The sequence below is a fragment of the Vombatus ursinus genome, unplaced genomic scaffold, assembly GCF_900497805.2.
Source record: "Vombatus ursinus unplaced genomic scaffold, bare-nosed wombat genome assembly UNPS02014779.1, whole genome shotgun sequence".
NCBI lineage: Eukaryota > Metazoa > Chordata > Mammalia > Diprotodontia > Vombatidae > Vombatus > Vombatus ursinus.
The window spans coordinates 13,486,526-13,508,748 of record NW_020954557.1 but is presented as its reverse complement, the minus strand read 5'-3'; the positions used below and the strand labels follow the sequence as shown (position 1 = coordinate 13,508,748).

General features: G+C 37.7%; 1 protein-coding gene across 4 annotated transcripts in view; it reads right to left on the bottom strand.

The window, feature by feature from the left end:
- Positions 1–22,223, bottom strand: part of ANKRD44 (ankyrin repeat domain 44) — a 373,934-nt gene that overhangs the window by 91,142 nt on the left and 260,569 nt on the right. For 2 of the 4 annotated variants that reach the window (XM_027865874.1, XM_027865872.1), the window contains exons 14-16: positions 20,038–20,178; positions 18,075–18,158; positions 14,697–14,808 (exon numbers count right to left, since the gene is read on the bottom strand). In XM_027865874.1, coding sequence (XP_027721675.1) covers positions 14,697–14,808; positions 18,075–18,158; positions 20,038–20,178 — 337 coding nt within the window. The remainder of the gene's footprint in view (positions 1–14,696; positions 14,809–18,074; positions 18,159–20,037; positions 20,179–22,223) is intronic. The other 2 variants (XM_027865875.1, XM_027865873.1) reach the window with 1 other exon arrangement.

The following is a 22,223-nucleotide window of genomic DNA, read 5'->3' as shown; positions in this document are numbered from 1 at the left end:
GATTATTTTGTGTGGGACATTAATTTAAAGAAATAATCAGTCCTTATGCTTACTACTGTTCATAAGACTTCATATTAAATTTCTTTATTTTTACAAACTTTGCTGAATATAAATGATATTTAATGAAATTATAAGTTGGACGATATTTAACCTAATCATATGTAAATTTGATTTCGATGTTGGACTTCTAAAATTTGAACAAAGGTTTGTAATATTTGGCTGAACACCAGACAAACGTAGTCATAAATCAAGGTCCACATCCAGCTGATTTCTGAATTTTTATTTAAAACAAGAATAAAGTGAAAATTATTTACTGCTTAAGGTACCATTGAAGAATTTTTAGCACCGAATCCCTTAGATTATCACTGCCAATGAGAACCACTGATCTAGTCCAAATGTTTCATTTTACAAATGAGGAAACTGATCTCTAGGGAAGTAAAAAGTCATTTGCCCAAGGTCCCTAACACTCTGTATAAAGAAAGAAAGACAGAACACAGGGCTAGAAGTCAGGACCCATGACTTAAGTCCCTATTCTATCTTCAACAAACTGTGTGGTCCCTGAGCAAGTCATTTAGCATACTCGACTTTAGTTGTCTCATTTCTTAAAAGAAGAAAAATAACATTTTCTCCCTAACTACAGGTTGGTTGGGAGGCTCAGAAGACATCATGTATGTGACAGCACATTGAAAAATATGAAGTGCTATATAAATACAAATTAGTATGCATATAAGTTATTGTGTGTAGTAAGAAGAAAGGGGGCTGTCATCACAAGTTGTGAGATGGACCCAGAAATCTGGTCAGATCACTCTAAGCTAACAAGGCTCAACACACATTTTGTGACTGGGAGATAATTTGCTTATCAGTTTTAGGTACATCTCTATATCATCATCAGAGGGCAGCCACCTTAAATTGTAGCTCAGGTAAAATAAGCTGTAATCCTAGCAATGCTATGCTACTGTATCATGACATTATAAAGCCAGGAAGGCATAATAACACGGATTCAAGAAAAAAGAGAGTTGGAGAACCAGAATGTCTAAACATTTCTCTGATAATGTGCAGGGGACATTGCCATCAGTTAAACTGGCTGATGTTAAGTATTCTAAAATCCATGGCAGCTTAATTTAAAAAGAGTTGTCACCTGTCAAAATTCCAAGACAAATTGTTAAATGAAAGGTCTGTAGTGGATAGAATGATAAACTTGGTGCGAAGGATACTAGGGTTTGAATTCTGCCCTAGACAGTACTAATTGTGTGATCCTGGGCAAGTCACTTTACCTTGCTTGGCCTTACTTTCTAGAACCAGATCTCTAAGGTCCCTTCTGACTCTAAATCTATGCTCCTTTGGTCTTATGATAGAGATTTGTGTAGTGATCATATAGCCAGAATGAATTTAAAGAATGTCATAATCTCAGGGGCCATCTTGTCCATACTATACTTGAACAAAGTTCCTCTCCATAACATTACATGACAACTGGCCATCCAAGTTTTGCCTGAAGACCTCCAGTTATGAGGAATCTTCTACCGCTCCTTCACGGCCTCTCCCAACAAAGCACTTTTGGGATAGCATAATTGTTAGAATATACTCACATTAAGCCTAAATTTGTCTTTTTGTATTTTCAACCCATTGTTCCTAATTCTGAACTTCTGGGACCACACAGAACAAATATAATCTTTCACGCACATGAGGCACTCTCATATACTTCAAGAGAGCTCTCATGAATGCCACTCCCTCTGCCATTTGTATGCTCTCCTTCAAGCTCCCCCATTCCCTGTCCTTCAGCTAGTCTTCACACGGCATGATCTCAAAGTCTTTCACTATCCTCGTTCTCCTCTGGGTGTTACCCAGCTTATCAATGTCCTTTCTAAGATAGCTGAACTCAGTACTACAGACGTGTTCTTACCAAGGCAGAGTACAGTGAAATTATCAACCCTTGGACACTGCCTCACTTAATGTAACCTGACATTTAATTAACTTCTGGGGGGCCCCAGCACTTTGACACATATTGAGCTTGCAGCTCACTAAAATCCTGAGAACCTTTTCAAGTGAATTGCTTTCTTATACTTGTGAAGTTGCTTTTTTTAACCAAATGTAAGAATTTACATTTACCTTTTTAAAATTTCTTCTCATTAGATATGTCATAACATTCTAAATTGTCAAGAAGGCTTTTGGATCTTGACTAGGTAAACCAACATGTTATCTATTTCTCCTATCTTTTTGTAATCTATAAATTTCAGAAGCACAGGTTCAAGGACTTGATTAAGAAAAGGCATTGACAAAACAAGATTCTATGATATTATGTTAAAGAGCATGGAACTAAGCATAATGGGCACAAACAAGCTCCTTCCAAACTTACATCATAAAAGGTGTGCTAAAGCCAACTTGGACAGGCTGGCAAGAGCTAATTGTTACATTTTCATTGTGAGCAATTACACCAGAAATTGGCAAATGCTACAAATCAGGACCTGATGTATTGTTTTGTTGACTGGAGAAAGTGTTAATAATGCAGATTAAATTTGTGTGTTGTGCAAACTTTTTCCTTCAGAGGGCTGGTTGTTCAACATTAACAGCACACTACTGCATTTAACCATTGAGTACTCTTTTAGTCCAATAAGTTTTAAATTTTTCTTGCAATACTCTTGTCTAAACTACATCTCTCCATCATTTCCACAAGAATACCCCAAGAGGCTTTGTGAAATACTTGGGTAAATTTTATTTATCCCAACCTAATAATCTTGACCAAAAAGAGTATGGTAAAAGCCCAAATCAATGAAAATTTATCGCTTTTAAGAAAATCCCTAATAATTTTATATTATTTTTGTGTGATTCTGAAAAATTCTACCTACAAGGATTACTTGACCTGTTTTTGGTAGAGCCATGCTGGCTCCTTGTAATGATGCATTCTTTCCTTTTAGTATGCCTTTAATAAGAAATTCTAGACTCTTGCCAGGAACCAAGGCCAAGCTCACTAACCTTGTCAAATATAAAAGGGATTATACTTATTTTCCTTGGTCCCAGGAAACAGATTGGGCAACACCAAGTCTAACAAGAAGAATTTACATGGAGGTAGATTGGGGTTCAATATAAGGAAGAACTACCTAACAACTAGAACTATCCAGAAGTTAGTGAGTTTCCAATTGTTGGAGATGCTCAAGTAGACACTGAATGACCATTTGGAGGAGATATTTATAGAATGTAAGTAAGCCTCAGATAGAAGGTAGACTTGCTGGCATCTAGAAATTTAAGGACTAGGGAAAGATCTCAAGTTTCTTTATAATTCTGAGGGTTTTTGATGTTTCTAAAGGTACACCAGATAATCAGAGCTCGATGGCAATATTCCTTGAGATCATTTATTCTTACTCTGACTTCATAGTTTTTATTTTAATTTGGTTTCCCAAACATGTTCTACTGGGAATATAAAGCAATAATCAGTTGACCAGCCAAACCTGGTAGATCAGTTATATTTTTTCACCATAAAAGAGTATAATAATTTTGATTTCTCAATTGGTCTTTTATGAATTTGGTTTGTGTGCATTCCTTCCCCTCCCCCTCAATGGGAGCTAAAAAACTGAGTACCAGACCTTTAATTGCAAGGATCCTGCCAACACACAGCTACTCCAGAAGAAACACCTTGAAGCAATTATAAAGCCCTATCATTGGTATACCATGCCCCTTGCATATTTTTGGAACCATTAGAGGAGCTAAATAAATACTATTTGATTATTTTCTTTACAGTTTTTTTTAAACTTAAATGCACATGTATTTCAGAAAATATAAAAATGGAATATAAGTTATGCTAGAAATTTTTTGTATGGATTATTTTGATTTGGTTTTATCCAACTGGCTGGCAACCAAGTATCCTCAAGGATAGGGGTAAAACTAGGCCTGAGTGGAGCCAAAGTGGGTCAAAGGTATGGTCCTGTATTTCTTGCAAAATATCAAATGTGTTGTACTCTATATCAAGAATAGGAGAAGTAGCACCCATTCAAGGGCAGGACAAGAGGCTGGGTTCAATGGATGAAGATAATTCTATTATGGTAAGAATGAAACTAGTTCGATACAATAGAAGTTGACTACAGAGAAGGTTCATATAATAAGAGTTGTGAAATGTCATACTTTCTAAAAAAAGAGCTAATGAAGAGCCAGTAGTGAATGACTCCCCTGTCTGTCTTGAAAACCACAAATCACAAGAGACAGTAGTTTTGAAAATTAATCAACAAGATAATTCCCCCAAGTCCATAAATTGTGGCAAATAGGTAGAAAGTTGAATGAACAAAAAGGGTGAAGGGGAGGAGTGGAGAGAAGAGACAAATTCAAGGATTCTGATGAAAAGGAATGTCAGCAAATGCCAGAAGACCAAAGTATGGTTTCAGAGCACAGTCAAAACTTTGTGACAGTGTTTCATTCACTGCCGTGGGTACCAGTTGGCTTTTAAGTTATGAAAGGTGGGAGCTAGGCCACTTCTGATCGATGTGATTACCTATGAATGAGACAGATTTGTCCCTTCATTCTCCTGAACAGGGGAAGTTATGTCACAGCTTGTTCAAAAACATGGCACTGCGAGTCATTGGAGGCTTAAGGAGGATTTAAAACATGTTTCCTTTTCGTTCAGTGGTATAAATATATCACTCTGTTGCATCAACTTTGGAAAAAATGATACATTTTTCTTGTAGGAAAAATGCTGCAAAGCTTTCATCCCAAAATATATTATTTCCTCTCCAGCCACCAAATACCTCAGGGTTAAATATGAAGAAAATAGCTTCTTCAATAGCTAAATGACTCCTGGTATTTAGTCCAGTGATTATATCCACACCTACAGCTGTGGAATTTTTTTTTAACAGTAAATGAACCCTTCTTATTTATCAGGATGCCTTTCTCAGGAACTACTATGATTATTTCTCCTTCTTCCCTCTGGATGTATCATATCTGGCGACAGTCATAGTAAGTAGTGTTCTTGTACTACCTTAGACTCTTGGAAAGACTTTTTGTCCTTAGAACTACTTTCGTAAAAGTAAGGAGATGTTTTAAGATGGTTTACTAGATAGAATCAAAATTAATCTAGTGATAATTGATGGGAAGTAAAAGTTAGGAGTCTTTCTTTTTGTTCTTTATGCAAGAGACTAGTGACTTAGGCCTGGTGGCCCCCGTTCCTTTGTTCCTTAACTCTAGTTGCCATTTTGAAGTCTCTGCTCCTTCAAGTAAATTTAAAAAACTAACCAAGTACTGATTATGCAAGAACACACAGTACACCAAGTTCTGGGGAAGAAGATAGTTTAGATAAGACAATCTTTGCCTTTGTGGAGCTTATACTAGTAGGGTAATATGACATATAAACAAATAATATAAATACAAAACAATACATGATCCTATTTATAGATGACATTCCAGAATGCTGCACAGGATCCTTGGTGAAATCTTGGGGCAGGTGATCTAAAAAGTTCAGTAACCTGAAGGAGTGTAGACATGTGGCTCTACATCATGCTACAGAAGATCAAAAGTGTCTGGTAGGAAGAAGAAAGATAATGGCTGGCCATCAAAGTGTTGTGGGAAAAGAGGCAGAGAGAGTGGAACAGTGGATAGAATGCTGGACTTGGAGTCAGGAAAATCAGACTCCAGATATGGTCTTGGACATTTAATAGCTATGTAATTGAGAAGGTCACTTAACCTCTGTTTTCCACGGTTTCTTTGTCTATAAAATGGGAATAATCTACCTCACAGTGTTGTTGTTAGAAAAAAAATGAGATATTTTTCGAACTCTTTGAAAACCTTAAAATGACATATAAATGCAAGTTGTGATGATGATGATGATGATGATAGGGTGATTGTATAGGGGACAAACCCTATGTCTGGCTATTGTAGGAAGGATGAAATGTAATCTATCTTTCTCACCTCTGACTGGTTTATCATACAGCTCTTGAGGTCAAGTCATTGCTTCTTACGAAGCTATGGCCCTCGTTTAAAAGACAGCTGCTCAAGATCATTCTAAATTCCAAGAAGGCAGAGATTGTGTTTTTCTTAAACTCTCAATCCCCTCCCCACCCCCCACCCCCCGCCCCATCCCAGTACTTAGCACAGTAGGCACTTACAAGTGGTGTTCCAATTTGAATCTAAGGTCATAAACACTATGAGGTTCTGTAAAAATAAAATATCCCAAAGACTAGGAGAGTGTGAAAATGCAAACTACTGTGAAAAAGAACTATCTAGGATGATTATTTTTTGTTACTCTCACTGGGAGAGATGATGAAGTAGCTCACTGCTATTGAGAAAACAGGGGTAGCTCACACTTAGATATTGTTATGGTTCACACAACACATTGCTGACAACAATACTATGAGCTTAGGACAAGTATTGTGATTTTCATTTTGTAGAGGCTCTGAGAGGATAAGCGAGAGAGGTGCCCATGTATGGCTACACACTGTGTAAACGTCTTAGGATTAGAACAGAGGTATCTCCTGATTACAAGGTCAGGGGTCTTTCTACTATACCAGTTAGCCCCTCAAAATGAATTACAGTTTATAAATAGCTGGATTTGTAGCCCCTGAATAGTTCCATCTGTAAAATATTTGATGGAGTTTTGCTAGGTATTGAACTGGCTCTAAAGAATCATATTTCTTTCAAAGTTGTGGAAGATTTTCAAGATGCAAGAGACATTTCACTTATTTATACAATAGTAACCCTTAAAAAATTCCACTCATAAATCTAGTATGCCATACATTAGTGTAAACCAGTACTTGTTCAAATGTACTTATAAATCCAGTGTTCTACACATTAGTGTAAACTAGTAGTTGTTCAAGTGTGATGGCATACACTGAGTTAAATTGATCTTGTTAAAAGCAGGGCTAGTTAAAATAAGGGTCAAAGAATTAAGCATTCAGTCAGAACGATAGCCAACTTTTATTTTATTCATATGTGGACTACATAAACAGTGGTTTATCCATAGACATTAATAATCTAGAATTTTAATCTAGGGCTTCCTGGTTGTCATCTGGTCTCTTGACTGCCTCCTTCCATTATTAATGTGTACTTGGGCAAGACAAGTTCCCTAGGGTGGTAGCCATGTGAGTAGAGAGAACTTAGCATCAGCCTAAGCAAAAGTAAAAGTTGACTTGGCTACAGAAAAAAACCCATATATTTTATATTCTAAAATTATATATTAATGACTTTTGGATTATCCTTATTTCCTCCCTTCAAGAGTCTACAATAGTCTAGGTATACAAATGAGTTTCCACAGGTCTTCTCTTCTGTAATAGAACTTTGAGCTTATGAAGTGCACTCTGCCAAGAAACATTCATTTTACATAAAAAGATATCTCTTGTAACTAAATGCAGCTCTTAAAAAAGACAGAATTTTTACCTGAATAACTTATCTGTCCTTCATATACATAACAAAGCTTCAGACATATGCCGTCTCCTGTAACTTCTTTCAGAACGTCTTCTTTAAAATATATCCTTATCCTCCCTATCTCCCACTCCCAGTTTCTTGATCTCTCATGCTAAACTTTTTGGTGAATAGTGCTTAAAATCTTCTGTACCAGTAATAATACTCCTTATCACTTTCTCCTATGTCCCAAACCTTCCACCCCAGGGCCCACTATTCATCTGGCAGAAGTCACAGTAATGGAGGCAATTTTACTATATAACATCTATCTATCTATCTATCTATCATCTATCTATCTATCTATCTATCTAGTATACATAACTATATATACTATTCACTAAAATGTCTTTCTTACAATATGATATGTAAGATCTATGGATGTAGATTTTTATATATTCTTAAATAAGGGGGGAATTGGAGGGAATATCATTATACAGATGGCATTAAAGAGAGTTAAGGGCAAAAAATAAAACGAGATGGGTCAAGCTTAAGCCTAACCATTGGTACCTCTCCTACCCCCACCCATAAAAAAACCAAAAACTATCACAAAGAAATTCATTCCATTAGATGTTCCTAAGAGGGAAGTAGGACTCATTATACATCACGTACTCAGAATTAAGGGAGATAGTGCTCAATATCTCTGAGGCAAGTAAAGTCAACAACCTCTAAGCCAATGGTTTTAGTTTTTGTAATTATGATAATTCATACTTATATGGTGGTTTAAGGTTTACAATGCCCCAATGGGATCCAACTTAATTATCCACATGTGATCATCATTTAACAACTTATATTTATTATTATAAAGGTATAATGATTTATTTTTCTTAAAATTTTGCCTCTGTATTTTCCAAGAAGCTAATGAATCAGTCCTTCTTACCTTTGTCAATTACAAAATTCACACTGGTAAGTATATAGGGTTGACTTGGTCTTTGTCTTATCTCAGATCTTTACACAGAGACCTTATTGAAAAATAGCTCTACGACCAAGTCCTATATTGAGGACCCTTTGCCACAAAACACCAGCAAAGCTCTTCTTGGACATTTCCAGAACATGCCGGTACCACTCCATCCAGGCTCCCTCACCACTTCCCTCTGGAACTACCAGGACTCTGGGCTCTGATAAGTGAACCTTTTGCCTTATTGTGCTTCCTGACTATTTATAGACCATACTGCCACCCTCCCAGTTCTCTTTTATGTATTGTCTTTCCCCATTAAAATAGAAGTTTATTGAGGGCAGAGACTTTTTCTCTTGCTTGTCTTCTAACCCCAGCCCTTAGTACAGTATTTGGCACATAGTAAGTGCTTAATAAATGCTTTAGCATTCATTCAACTATCAAAAAAATATACAGTGACTTCAAAATTCTGGTTCAAAATATCTGACTTAAACTTCCTGCATAATAATGAATAATATATGAATGTCCATGAGCTCTCCCACTCATCCTCAAAGTCCCTATAGAATAGCAGGGGAAAGAAGACTGACATTTTTGAGAAACACTGCTCATTGGGAGATTGCTGGAAGGTTATCCATACTCTAAAAATTCCTAGGCATAAAACAATGGCTCCTGGAGACTGAAGATTCCTTTGGGAATTTTAGAATGATGGTAGCTCTCAGAGTAAAAAAGAACTTCAGAAAACACTTAGTTCACACTGTACCAGGCCATCAATGATAGGATTATAGACATGGAATTAGAAGGCACTTTAGAAGTCAAAATCAATGCCCTCCTTTTACAGATGAGGATAACATCCCACACAAATGGTCATCTAGCCTAGAGTGCCCACTATCTTCTCCAGTAATCCCTCTAGATGATTTCCTCCTTTTTCCAGAAAACAGTGATCAGATATGCTGATTTCAATTCAATTCTGGCTTGAGTAGTAACATATTGAGATATTTTGGAAGTCTTTTTTGGCCATATTTCTGCAATGCTAAGGACCTAAAAACCATATTATCAATGAAGAAAAGCTCTTTCAGAGATTCTCACCAGCAGGTAGCCATATATTGTACATGGTGATATACCACCAACATCTCCCTATCTCCTCCTTCAGTTGTCCCTGAGCTCTGACTTGGTTGTTACCTTGTCTAGCTAGCCTAGGTATCCTATTTGTTCCATTTATTTGCTAGAAGATGCCTATGTAATTAAGTTTAATGAACATAGGTATATGCTCTTATTCAGAACCACCAGGGAGGATTCCAACACTTCCACTCTAAAACAAACACAGCATTTAACATTTCATGTAGTTATTCAGAGAATCTCAAAAAGTCACACTGGATATGGGAATAACTTGTATACTTCCCCTGTTTTACTGATAGAAAAGATGGAATATGAAAATGGGTTGGGAAGGGAAAAAGAAATAGAGGAAGGCAGTTTAAGACAGAACCGTTTGCAAAGATAACAATGTTTAAACACTCTTGATTTCTCTGTGCTTTTGGTACAACTGTTATGGCACTTCTATTTGTCCCATTTCAATAATATGGCACAAGTACCTTTATATTCATTCTCATTTAATTAATGTCATGAAGAAAAAAAGTATTATTCCTCTGTAAACACACACACACACACACCCACACACACCATCACATACAAATTCCAATTAGGGGTCCAATTAGAGATTTCCTATACTTCCTGTTTGCTTACCAAAGCAAAAGTATAACAAGTAAAAGTATACTTGAAGTATAACGGACATTGAAAAGGGATGATGATGGGATGGGAGAGAATAAGATCTATTCTCTTCAAGGATACCCTGCTTCTCAAATTTAATCTTATTTACACAGTGCAAAGTGCTCATTAGCTAAGTCTATCCACCCACAAGTGTTTTTTGATCTTGAATGTGAAAACTATCTATTTTTTTAATGTAGCAAAAATACTGGGAATACAAGTACAATATTTCCTCTAAATAACTAAAACTGAGCAGACAACCATGATTTTACTATAAGCAAACTATGAAGACCAAGTTTACACATACATAGTTCAATGTCATAATCAAATTACAAAAAAATCAATCTGACACATTTAATAATATGCATTATTGTTCTTGTGTATCATGGTGCAGAGATACATAAATGGTACATGGTATATAAATGGTGGGAGAAATATGGAGATTCAAAAGACAAACTTCACAGTTGTCCCAATCCAAAAACCTAGTTTTTTGGATTCTGGTACAGTTCCCAATGAAGCAAACTCTTACAGGTATCCTACTGTGAGCTCCTTTCCTCTCTCTTTTTTTTTTTTTTTCTAGGGACAGCTATATGGTGAGACTTATCCCTTACCCAAAATATCTCCTTTATACTCTATGGAATTCCAACAATTAGATTTGAAACTCCTGGAAGGAGTAGGGAGGTAGAGAGGGTAAAGTTGGGGAACAGGAGCTCTTCGATACTCATATCAACAAGCTGGTGCCCTGATAAATACACAGACACGGGACCAGAATTAGGTGTTGGTAGAGATGTTTATGTCCTGCACGGTCAGTCACATTGTTTAGTGGGAATTACACTCACAAAAGAGTTTAGGGAGTATTTCATTCCCCTCCCCATAAATGCTGCTTTTGAACTAAAGAAAATAAATGAAAACTCCTCACTTTGCCCCACACCTCTCCATTCTTTGTTCTAAGTAGCCGAGTAAACCAATTTTTTTTTTCAAAATGCCCACAGTTCAGGCACCTCTGTAGACAACTAGGTCCTTTTTAATTGGCAATGCAGAATAGGATCATAAGATCTCCCTACTCATTTTTTTCTGGGCCTTATAATTGCCCTAAATAACCATCTCTTTCTAACATACAAGACAGGGTTGTCAAGTGTTGATCTAATCAGAGGGATAATTTCATTATCAGGCAGGATTCCTCGTGAAACTCTGGTGTTAACAGAAAGCCTTTTCATTGGAAAACAGAAATGTCATATAAATGCCTCCCCCTTAAGAATGAAAGCAATAATGTACTACTTAGATATTAAAGCAGGGATTATTGGCCAATTATTCTTAAGAATTACCAGATTCTAGGATTCAAAGGTATTGTCTGGACTAACAACTTAAAAAAAAACAACAACTTGTCCTTAAATACCACACATTATTAAAGTTGTAGTATTTAACAATGTGGTTATCCTATTGAAAATACAAAAACAAAACAAAACAAAACAAACAAACAAAAAAAAGGGGGGGGGGCAGCTAGGTGGCGAAGTGGATAGAGCTCCAGCCTTGGAGTCAGGAGGACCTGAGTTCAAATTCGACCTCAGACATTTGACACTTACCAGCTGTGTGACCCTGGGCAAGTCACTTAACCCCAATTGCCTCACCCCTCCTCCCAAAAAACACAATGATGAAGTATTTTGTTAAACCTGTTTTTCAAACAGAAAAGCCATTCCTTTTTTTGAGTATACTTTGGAAAATAAATTTACACTTTAACTTACTATGGAATATAGTTGCATGGGCTGCTTTCCTTAAAATCAACAACAAATTCTGTTGGGTGTTTCTTCTACACTGACTCTCACATCAGCTAACGGTGTTGTACCAAATAATAAGCCAACTTTATAATGCAAGTTTGGGGGGACAGAAGGAACAGGAGTAACAACACCTGTCCTGATTGTTGAGGGAGTGTGATTTGGTATTCCTAGGATCAGTCTTCATCTAGAAATGAATGTCATTACAATGGATAGATGAGGTTTTTCAAAAGGGCTCTGATAGCTTACCCTTTTCCACAGAGCTCCAGTGGGAGTAAATGAGGAAATAAACATTGGTCAGTAGCATCACTTCCAAATTTAGTGCACACAGAACTAACATCCATACATGGTACATAAAGAAGACTTGGGGATTCTTCATGAATGATCAGAATGAACAAAAAAACCTTAATGAATGGAATGTGAGCAATCATGTTTCTTACCCCAAAGAGTATGGCCTTTAAGAGGACAGGTTTGTTAAATTAGGCATTTTCCCCACCATAGCCCTTTGGTACTCATTATAAGTTGCTTTAGTAAGAATGGTATTAAGTACCATTTAAATTGAACTGACAAGCTTCAAGCTGCAGAAAAAAAAAAACCTATTAATTGGCCAGGGTAATAGAAAAAAGGCTTACGGATTGCTTAGTTGTTTCAGTTTTGATATTTAAAAAAAAAAAAGGAGGTAGCTGAAATCTTGACCAAGTCCTCAAAAGCTCTTGAAGCTGATTAAATTCAAGTATTTTCTTTTATATAAAGTTTAACGATTCTGAAAATTATTACTGAAAGAAAAACAAACCTGAATAAAGCAAGAAGATGAATCTCAAATTACCCAGTCAGAAATGATGCCATGACCTTGACCCATATTAAGGGCCTAATTAATCCTTGTTGACTGACTGATAGCATCTCTTAGGCAGAAGGCAATGACTTTTGGATACTGAATGTTTCTAAATACAGCTGTTAGCAGGAATGAGATTGAAGAGGGACAAACATCCACATGGTACTTTTGAATGACAGGAACCCAAGCATCCACTTACTAACTTTGGATCAGAGAATCTGCCTACTGCTTTTTCCTTATTCTTAATAGCCACACAGAGCTTGTGATTGAATAAACGACCTAAGGCATATATACAAATAACTATAATACAAGGTAGAGTGTGAGTGTGCAGTAAAAGGTAAGTACCAGGCTCTGTGGAAGTAGGGTGGAGATGGTATTTAATCTGGCAGTGAAAGAAGTGGTAAGAATCATACAGGCAAGAATTATGAGAACTATTAGGGTATTCTAGTCACGGGAAAAGGCATAAGAAAAGGAATGGAGGTAGGGGAAGACTCAGAGACTGATCAGGAATTGAAATGAAGTACTATTTGGCAAGAGTTGAGTGAGTGAAAGGAAGTAGTGTGAGATAAGGCTAGAAAGGTAAATTTAGACCAAATGGTGGAGGGTCTTGAATGCCAATCAAAGGAATTTTTACTTTATTTGGTAGGCAATGGAGAAACCATTAAAAGTTTCAGTAGAGATGGGAGGATATCACATTATTATAAGTATTCTTTAGTAAAAATTAATCTGGCAACGGTGAGTAGAATGGACTGGGTTTGAAGGGATGGCAGTAGGCCCAGTCAAGACTAGGACAAGGAGCGAAGGATGTGATGGGAAATATAGACTGTGTGAAAACAAAAGATAATAATAAAAATTTATTTTTAGAAAAAGACTATCACAATAGCTCAAGTGATATGTCCCACAATGGAAATGTGAAACAACTCTGGAGTTGAGGAGTGAAGTTGGGGCTAGAGACATTGATTTAAGAGGCATTTTCATGGTGGGTGGATGGGCATAGGTGAAACCATAAAAATGGAAGGACTCATGATAAAAGAGCAGAGACAGAAGAGATGGAGGTACGCCAACATTTAAGGAGCAGGAGGAAGAAGAGCCAGTGAAGGAGATAATAGAATAAACAATATCTTTGCATATGGAAGGTCAGAGAGGAAGGAAGGGAAACAGGAGAGTCCAGTGGTACTGAAGCCAAGAAAGAAGACAAGCAGTTAAGATGGAGGTAGATTGAGATCAGGCAATAGGGACAAATGCAAAAGGGGTCAGGGAGGAAGATGGTGAAAAGGCCACCAGATTTGGTAGTTAGGATGTCACTAATGTCTTTTTTGAGAGCACTGTTTTATTAAAAGCTGTGTGAGGCAGTAGAAGAAACAAGTATAGACTAATCTTTCAAGAAGTTTTAGTCAATTTCAAAGGATTCATGACAAAATATGGTATTCACCTCCAGAGAGAGAACGAATGAACTCGGAGGGCAGATTGAAGCAGTCTTTTTTTCTTTGCTTTCTTTATCTTTGCTTTTTTTTTTTTTTTTTTGCAACATGACTAATAAGGAAGTGTTTTGCATGACTTCACACATATAATTAATGTCACATTGCTCGCCTTCTCAATGGGTGGGGGAGGGAGAGAATTTGGAACTTATCTAAAAAATGAACCTTTAAAATAAATAAATAAATGAATTTTAAAAAGAAGTTTGTCAGTAAGAAGGCAAGAGCTAGAGTAGTAGCTGAAAGATTTTATCAGAGTCTAGAGAAAGAATACTTCAGGACAGGAAAGACTTGAAGATGTTTGTAGGTAAAGGAAAATAGGTTAATGTATGGCAGAGATACGAGAGAGAGAGAAGAGAACTGACTGAGCAAATAGCTGGGGAAAGTGAGAGGGGAATGGATGGAGGAAACTAGGGAGAAAGAATAGGTTGAGAAAGAATCTTGCAGGAAGGGAAGGAATTGGAGGACATCCACTTTGGGTGGCTTATATCTTAGTACAGTTTTCCAGAGATCACTTGAGTAAATAGACATTTTTTTTCTGGCCAATCATCAGAATTTCAGCATTTTCAAGGTGGCAAAAAGATACTTACCAATTCCAGACATTGCCTGTGGCCATAGGCTGCAGCATAATGTACAGTGTTGTAACCTTCTTTATCCCGAATTGATGGGTTTGCATCATTTTGAAGTAGAAATTCCAGGCACCTGTAAATAGACAGTGAGGCATCCTTTAGTTTGTTTTTATTTGTAAAGACATTATCAAAGAATACCCATATATAATCTCCAGTCACCAAAGCCATAAGGAATGACATATCTACCTCCATTCCCCCATAAAATATTCTTGATATTTCAAGTGTGTTTCTAAGTACCTCTAAAATTAAAATCCTTATTATTGACTTTTTATGCTTCAGAGTGATGAAGAACCTTTCATGCATCATTTTTTAGGCCTTTCAGAAGCTTATTACTTCAGCCTGCTCCTGTCATCCTAAATTTTAGAGTGTATTTTGGTAACAAGGAGTTGCCATGAGGGGAAATTATAGTTCTTTCCATCTCAGTGTAAATAACTTCTCTCTCCTCAAAGCTATGGGATCGTAATTTGGAGAAACTTGTGCCCAAAATATAAGAAATAAAAGAAGTGGTCCAGCTATTTCAATAGCCAACTCCCCCTTCAAATGGTTTTGATTTTGTTTTAAATCTTACTTTCCAAGGAACTATAAATGACAGTTGAAAGGTTGCTAAATAGACATTGTGAAGACAGATAAAAGGAAGACAGGTATTTTAGCCCAGGCAATATACCGAAAGCTTAAGAAAGAGAATGAACATTCCTCAAGAACAATGAAGAGTTATTACACTACACACAAAATATGAAGAAATGGGTTTAAATGGCACCATTAGGGATTAGGTTCAATTTTTTAAAATCCTCTAGACAGAGCTGTAAGCATGGGAACAGGTTATGAAAAAAGGAGGTTGAACTGACTTCCCTAAAAAGCATGAACTAGGATGACTGCCCATCTGTTTGAAATGATATAATCTTGCCTGAATACAGAGTGACTAGATGACCATTATAGAATGTGTTTGGTTCTGTAATTACATTATTGGTGTTAAAGAAATAATATTGGATTTCTTTTTGCTTTCATGAAGCCACATCATTCTTTTTTTTTACTCAAGAATTATTTTTTTAAATACATGTTATTATTTCTTCCTATAGAGTATTCATATGATCAGGCCACAGAAAATGACCATAGCTTCTTTGAAAACTCATATCATTATTTGAATAAATTTTGGCACAAGGTAAAATTAATAAATCATAAAAAATACAAATGAAACTTGTACTAATTTATAGTCAAATGACAGAAAATTAGTGATATAATCATTTCTGAAAATCAAATACATGTCATGTATCTTGCAAATAGCTAGGTCCCAATTTATTAGTAATAAATTCCCTAAAGTGAGAATTCTCACTGTATATTTCCATTGAGCTGGAACCAATGACTATATTTTACATAATTATAACTTTGAACAATTCGAATTTGAATATATACTATCACTTCAAGGGATTCATTATTCACACTAATTGGAACTTGGATGTAATAGGTCTGTTAAATTAAAATATGTATTGGAACCTTATTATGATGCTATCTTTGGGAACATAAGATGCTTTTGGAGCTAAGCTGTCATAGACAGGGTCCAAAATGGGTCCACTTTATGAACCAACATGTAGCCAATAGTTTGATAAGGTTCCAGTGTATAGACCAGGGTTAACCTGGGGACCAGTGGTCTGTGAATGGATTTTAGTGGGGTTTCTGAACTTGGATGGGAAAAAAACTACATCTTTATTTTCACTAATTGAAATTTAGTGTTTTCTTCCATTTCGAATTAAAAAAAATACAATAATATTCTACTGAGGAGTCCATAGGTTTCACTTGACTGCCAAAGGGATCTGTGCCCAAAACATCTAAGAACCCTTGGTATAGGCAGTCCTCAATTTACCAATGAATTATGTTTCAAAATGCTTTCAAGTCTTCTAGGGCTTGTGATGCAATTTCCCATTGAAACAATGTGAGAAAGGGTAGTTATGTTGTGGAGACATCTCAGAAAGGACTGTTTAAATATAATATAGCTGACCTCTAATACTATTATAAAACCTACTGACAAACTATAGCAGTGCTCCATCTCCACTCTCCTGACTCTAAAGGAATCTGAGGGCCCAGGGGAGGAGAAGGAGAGTAGAATATGATAGAGAAAAGGCTCTACTGAAAGAATGGGCTAAGTGAGGAGGAAAGAGAAAGACATGCCTTTACAGCTTTTAAGGTGAGGGATATTCATTGTGAAAGGGAAGTCTATGACAACTTATTTCTTTGAATGTGATGGGAGTAAGACAAAAGCCGAGATACAAGAGAGGGTGAAAGGGCTCTCTAATGACAGGGATCCTGGTGGTGATTCCTGGAGACAGTAATAGAATTTCCAATTCTAACTCTGAGAGAGGATGGCCGCAATGGCAGCTCCAAGGGAAATGTGGAAAGACATTTGATGAGAGACCCACGAAGATGGGGAGACAGCAGTAGCTATGAACAACTTCATAAAAATATGGGCGATGAGTTGAGTATTTGCAAGTAGTGAACTGCTTGTACTTCCAGTGTCCAAATCAGACAAAAAGCTCAAAGCTCCGAAAAGAACCTCACATAACCTCACTGAAACAACTGCCAATTAGGGTCATTTACAGCATGAATATGGAAAGCTGAGGGTACAGAGAGGTTTTGATATTTCCCCTGAGACATTAGTGTTGGAGTCAGGAATTACACACAGGATGCCTCAGGCAGGTAGATGGGTTAGTGGATAGAAAGCAGAATCTGTAACCAACCAGTTATTCAATAAACATTCATTAAGTACCTCCTGTGTGCCAGGCACTGTAGGGATACAAAAAGAGGCAAAAGACAGTCCCTGTCCTCAAGAAGCTCACAATCTAATGGAGGAGTTCACAGAAAGATGCAAGTTCAAATCCCACCTTGGACACTCACTAGCTGTGTGACCCTGGGCAAGTTGCTTAACCTCTGCCTGCTTCAGTTTACTCATCTGTAAAATGGGTTAATGATAGCATCTTTTCTCCCAGGGTTGTTGTGAGGATCAAATGAGATAATATTTATAAAGCGGTTTATATAAATGCTAGCTGTTGTTGTTTTGAAGGTTCCTGATTGAGTACAAGTCACCCCTACTCTTCCCTTGGAAAATCATTGATGCATTACATACATGCAGAGGTTCAAGTCTGAAAACAGAATTATTTAAAGATTCATTAAGAGAATAAGTTGTTTTATGCAAAAGTGAAGGCCCCAAATTACCTCCCTAGGTCTATAGTTCAGGCAGTATAAACTAGGATAGGTCAGTCTCAGAGCTCAGACTTCTTATACATCACCCACCCCGACAGCAGGAAGATCAGAGTCAGATTCAGGCAGCAACATTGAGAACACACTTACGAGGCAGCTTCCTTTTCTTTTAGCTCACTGGCTCTTTCAAGCTCTTCTGCATTTTCATGAGTATTCCCCAAAATGTTCTTTCTTCTTAACATAAGAGATAGAAAAATACAACTCATTTTCAAAGTGGCAAAGCAGTTAGTGGTTTGGGGCATGGTTTGCCCTTCTCTCCCCCTCTCCACCCGGATCCCAGGGAAGCAAGCAAAGAAAGCATCATTGATCTTTCCTGATCCATGGAAAGGCCTTCTCAGTTGAGGGCTCCAGCAAGTCCCCCCTCTGAAAGATTTGAGCTGGGAACAGTACAACCTTAAAAGCATTCAAAAGTCTGTGATTTAGCATGACAGCCACTGGCCATGCCCTCCCCAACACAGTCTAAGCTCTTGGGCAACAGGGCTGCCATCTTTGACTTCCTCTGACTCTCATGATGGCTCTTTTCTGCCCCTTCCTGACCCCTTACCTGTTCAGGGTCTCATTCATCAGGAGATAGGGCCCAAACCAATATTCTTCAGCTAGAACCTGAAAGGCTACTAACAATCTATCATTATCCAGGGTTTCTGTGCTGCCTTATAATTGTTATGACACTGTATCCTTGCAGTTTTTCATACAAGATGTTCCATGTCCTGACTCTGGGCATTTTTATTGGCTGTCATCCATGCCTGGAATTCATCCCTTCCTTACCTCCATATCCTGGTTTCCTTAAAATCTCAGCTAAAATCCCACTTTCTGCAAAAAGTCTTTCCTGGTCCCCCCTACTTCCTTCCCTCCTCCATACCCATCCCTCTGTAATAATGTCTTCCCACTGATATTACCTCTCATTTACATTTATCTTATATGGGCACAGTTTTTAAAAAATTTATTTTATTTTATAATTTATGGAATAGAACAAGCACTTCCACAACACAGTATAATTTTTAAAAAGTGCACATGAAACTGAAAATCTATTATATACAACTTGTAAGCTGTCTGCCATGCTAGAATGTGAGCCTCTTGAAGGTGGGAACTATTTCTGCCTTTCTTGAGTCTATAGACCCTGGTACACATGACTGTTGTTTCCCAAAGGGATGACAAAGGCCAACATCTGAATGACTTTGTGATTCTGGATGGCAGCAGACAGTGCCATGACCCAACATGGTAACTTTATTAGGACATAATCCCCAGGAGGGGTTGGTGGTGATAACAACAACCCAGAGCCTAACCCCATCACATAGGGATAAAGGAAAGACCAGAATGCTACAGGATAAATAGTTCTCCAAATAGGGGAACTGAATAGTATTTCTCAAAAAAAACCACTGGATCTGAGGACCTTTAAAATTATAGCCCTGGCTGTTCATCCCCTTCACCCACCATTTGTTTACTGCATTGAGTTACCTTAGGCCTAATTTCCATTTCTAGCCCTGACAACACATCTACCTCAAGCAATCAATTTTTCTCTCTAGCCTTGCATCTAGCTCCTGAAATGGCATTCATACCCAAGGTTAACATCAATAATACCTTGTTCCTTCCATACAGATAGCACTGTTTGAAGGCTGCTAAGACTGCAGATAGATGAGTATTTCTGATGGGTGGCAAATATATGAACAAATATAAATTTATTGGCAAATGAGGCATTTAGAAGGGGGTAACGATGAAACCTGAAGTGTATGCCAAATAGATTACATCAGATTTTAATGAATGGAAACCCTAAGCTTGGCAGTCCCACTTGGCATTTCAAAGTAAGGAATGGAGAAGAGAGGGAAGAAACTGTGTGGTGATATACGATAGTCAAATGGGAAGACAGAGGAATGTAGGGGCATCAAGGGGAAACCAGTGTCAAAGGCAAAGTAATTCAAACTACTCTGTCTGAATGGGAGAAGAGATTCCTTCCTTCATTAGCAGGGTTCCTTTAAGAAGGCAAGAGAGGGAAAAGAACCTTGACAAACCCTTCCCCCATTCCCAAGAGGGAACACATATAAGTTTTTTTTTTTACTTTCTGTCCATGTCTGAAGCTGCAGCATAGTGTAAAGGTGTTCGTCCCCAGTCATCTGTCTCGTTAATGTTGGCCCCGGTGTTCACTAATGTCTCAATACAGTGGAAATGACAATTCGCAGCTGCATAGTGTAAAGGCGTCCTGCAAAATAAACAATTTGTTACTTCAGCCTCTAGTCTTGAAAAAGGCACGAAGGCTTGCTCACACCACCAGCAGCATTCCCAGAGAGGGGCGTCTACTGATTGACAAATGTCATGCTTTCATAGGAGGCAGCTAGATGGCTCAGTGGATAGAGCACTGGGCCTGGATTCAGAAAGATCTGAATTCAAATTCAGCCTCACATATTCACTAACTTTGTGACCCTGGGCAAGTCACTTATCCCGTTTGCCTTAGTCCAACAGAGAAGGAAATGGCAAAGCACTCCAGTATCTTTGCCAAGAAAACCTTATATGGGGTCCCAAAGAGTCAGACATGACTAAAATGAGTTAACACAACAACGATGCTTTCATAGAATCCTATGGAAGGTGGGAAGGAGGTTATCCTATCTTTCTGCTCAGTGAGCAAGTGAGCCATTTCAGAACGGAATGGAGGAAAAAGCACTGTGCTTCACAGTCAGGGGACCTGGGCTTTCAATTCCAGCTCTGTGGAAGGCAATCACCTTAACATCTTTGAATTACTTTAAGGCAGTGTGGTATGATAATGGACAGAGCAGGCTTGGAATCAGATATCTAAATTCATATCCTACCTCTGACGCACACTATCTGGGTAACCATGGGCAAGTCATCTAACCTCCCCTTATTTTATGGGGAAAAGGAGAACAATCATATCTATAACATACCTACCTCACAGGTAGGTAGGTATATGCAAATTTATTCTGAGACACAACCAAGCTAAGGTGTGTAAAGTTCTTCGAAAATCTTAAAGTGTTATATGAACATCCATGTTTATTGTCACCTCTAAAATGAAAGGCTGAGAGCAGAGAGTCATCCTTGGAGTCAGGAAGACCTGGGTTCAAGTACTGCCTTTGAAATATACCAGCTGTACAGCCAAGTCTCTGAGTTGCCACGGGGCAATTCTGTGAGACCATAATCTAAAGACCAATCTTGATCTGCAGTGGTGAAAGGAATTTCCATTATAGGGATTCCTCACGCTGATGCAAATCATCAGTCTGGACCAGATAAATGAGTGTTTGATTAGATGATCTCAAAGGTCCCTTTTAGCTCTTGAGTCTATAATGCTAAGACAAGGACAGAAAATGGCTAAGTAAATCTATGCCCTCTCCCTCTATACCGACTGTCACTACCCCAATTCAGGCCCTTATTACTTTGTGCATGGACCATCACAACTGCCTCTTAACTAGTATTTCCTTCCCTTACTCTCTGCCCCTTGGTTAAAGTGGTAGGCAGGATGGATTGATCTTCCTAAGGTACAATCTAATGTTTTACACACATGTGCACGTGCACAAACACATCTTCTTTCAGCTCAGAAACTTTCAATTCCTCTCCAGGACCTGCTGAATAAAAGACAAAGCCCTTAGTCTACTAGTCAAGTTCTTCAACAGTCTGGTTCTAATGCATCCTTCGGGTCTCACCTTCCCCATCTCTCTCATATGTATTTTATGTTTCGGCCAAGGCAGACCATTCTCATCTCCTGAACACACTCAGGACTCTGTAACTTTGGTGCTGTTGTTTCCTCCACCTAGACTTCCCCTTCCAACGTACCTCCTCCTATTAGAAACCCTACCTATTCTTTAAGGCCTAGCTCAAATGTTACTTCTTCCCTGATTATTCTAGCCAGCACATTGTATGCACTTAACATACCCAGTCTTTTGTTTGGACTTAACATAAACAGTCCTTTGTATTTCTGTTACTTGTGTACATATGTTAATTTTCTGAATAGATTAGAAATTCCTGGAGTCTGGGACTAGAACCTTTGTACCTCCACTGCATCTAACACATAACCCATTATAATTACTGATTTTAATATTTCTCTATGATAGAACAATGTACTAATTACCTTTTAACACTTTGGTGGGCTATTTTATTGGCCATCATTCTCTAAGCATTGGCTCAAAGACTACAGCTATGGCAAAGGGGGTACTTTCCCCTGAGTATTCCCACTGAATACGTTGGATTTTGTGTTATAACTGAGGACTGAAAAGAGCATTTTAACCAGCTTCAAAAGGC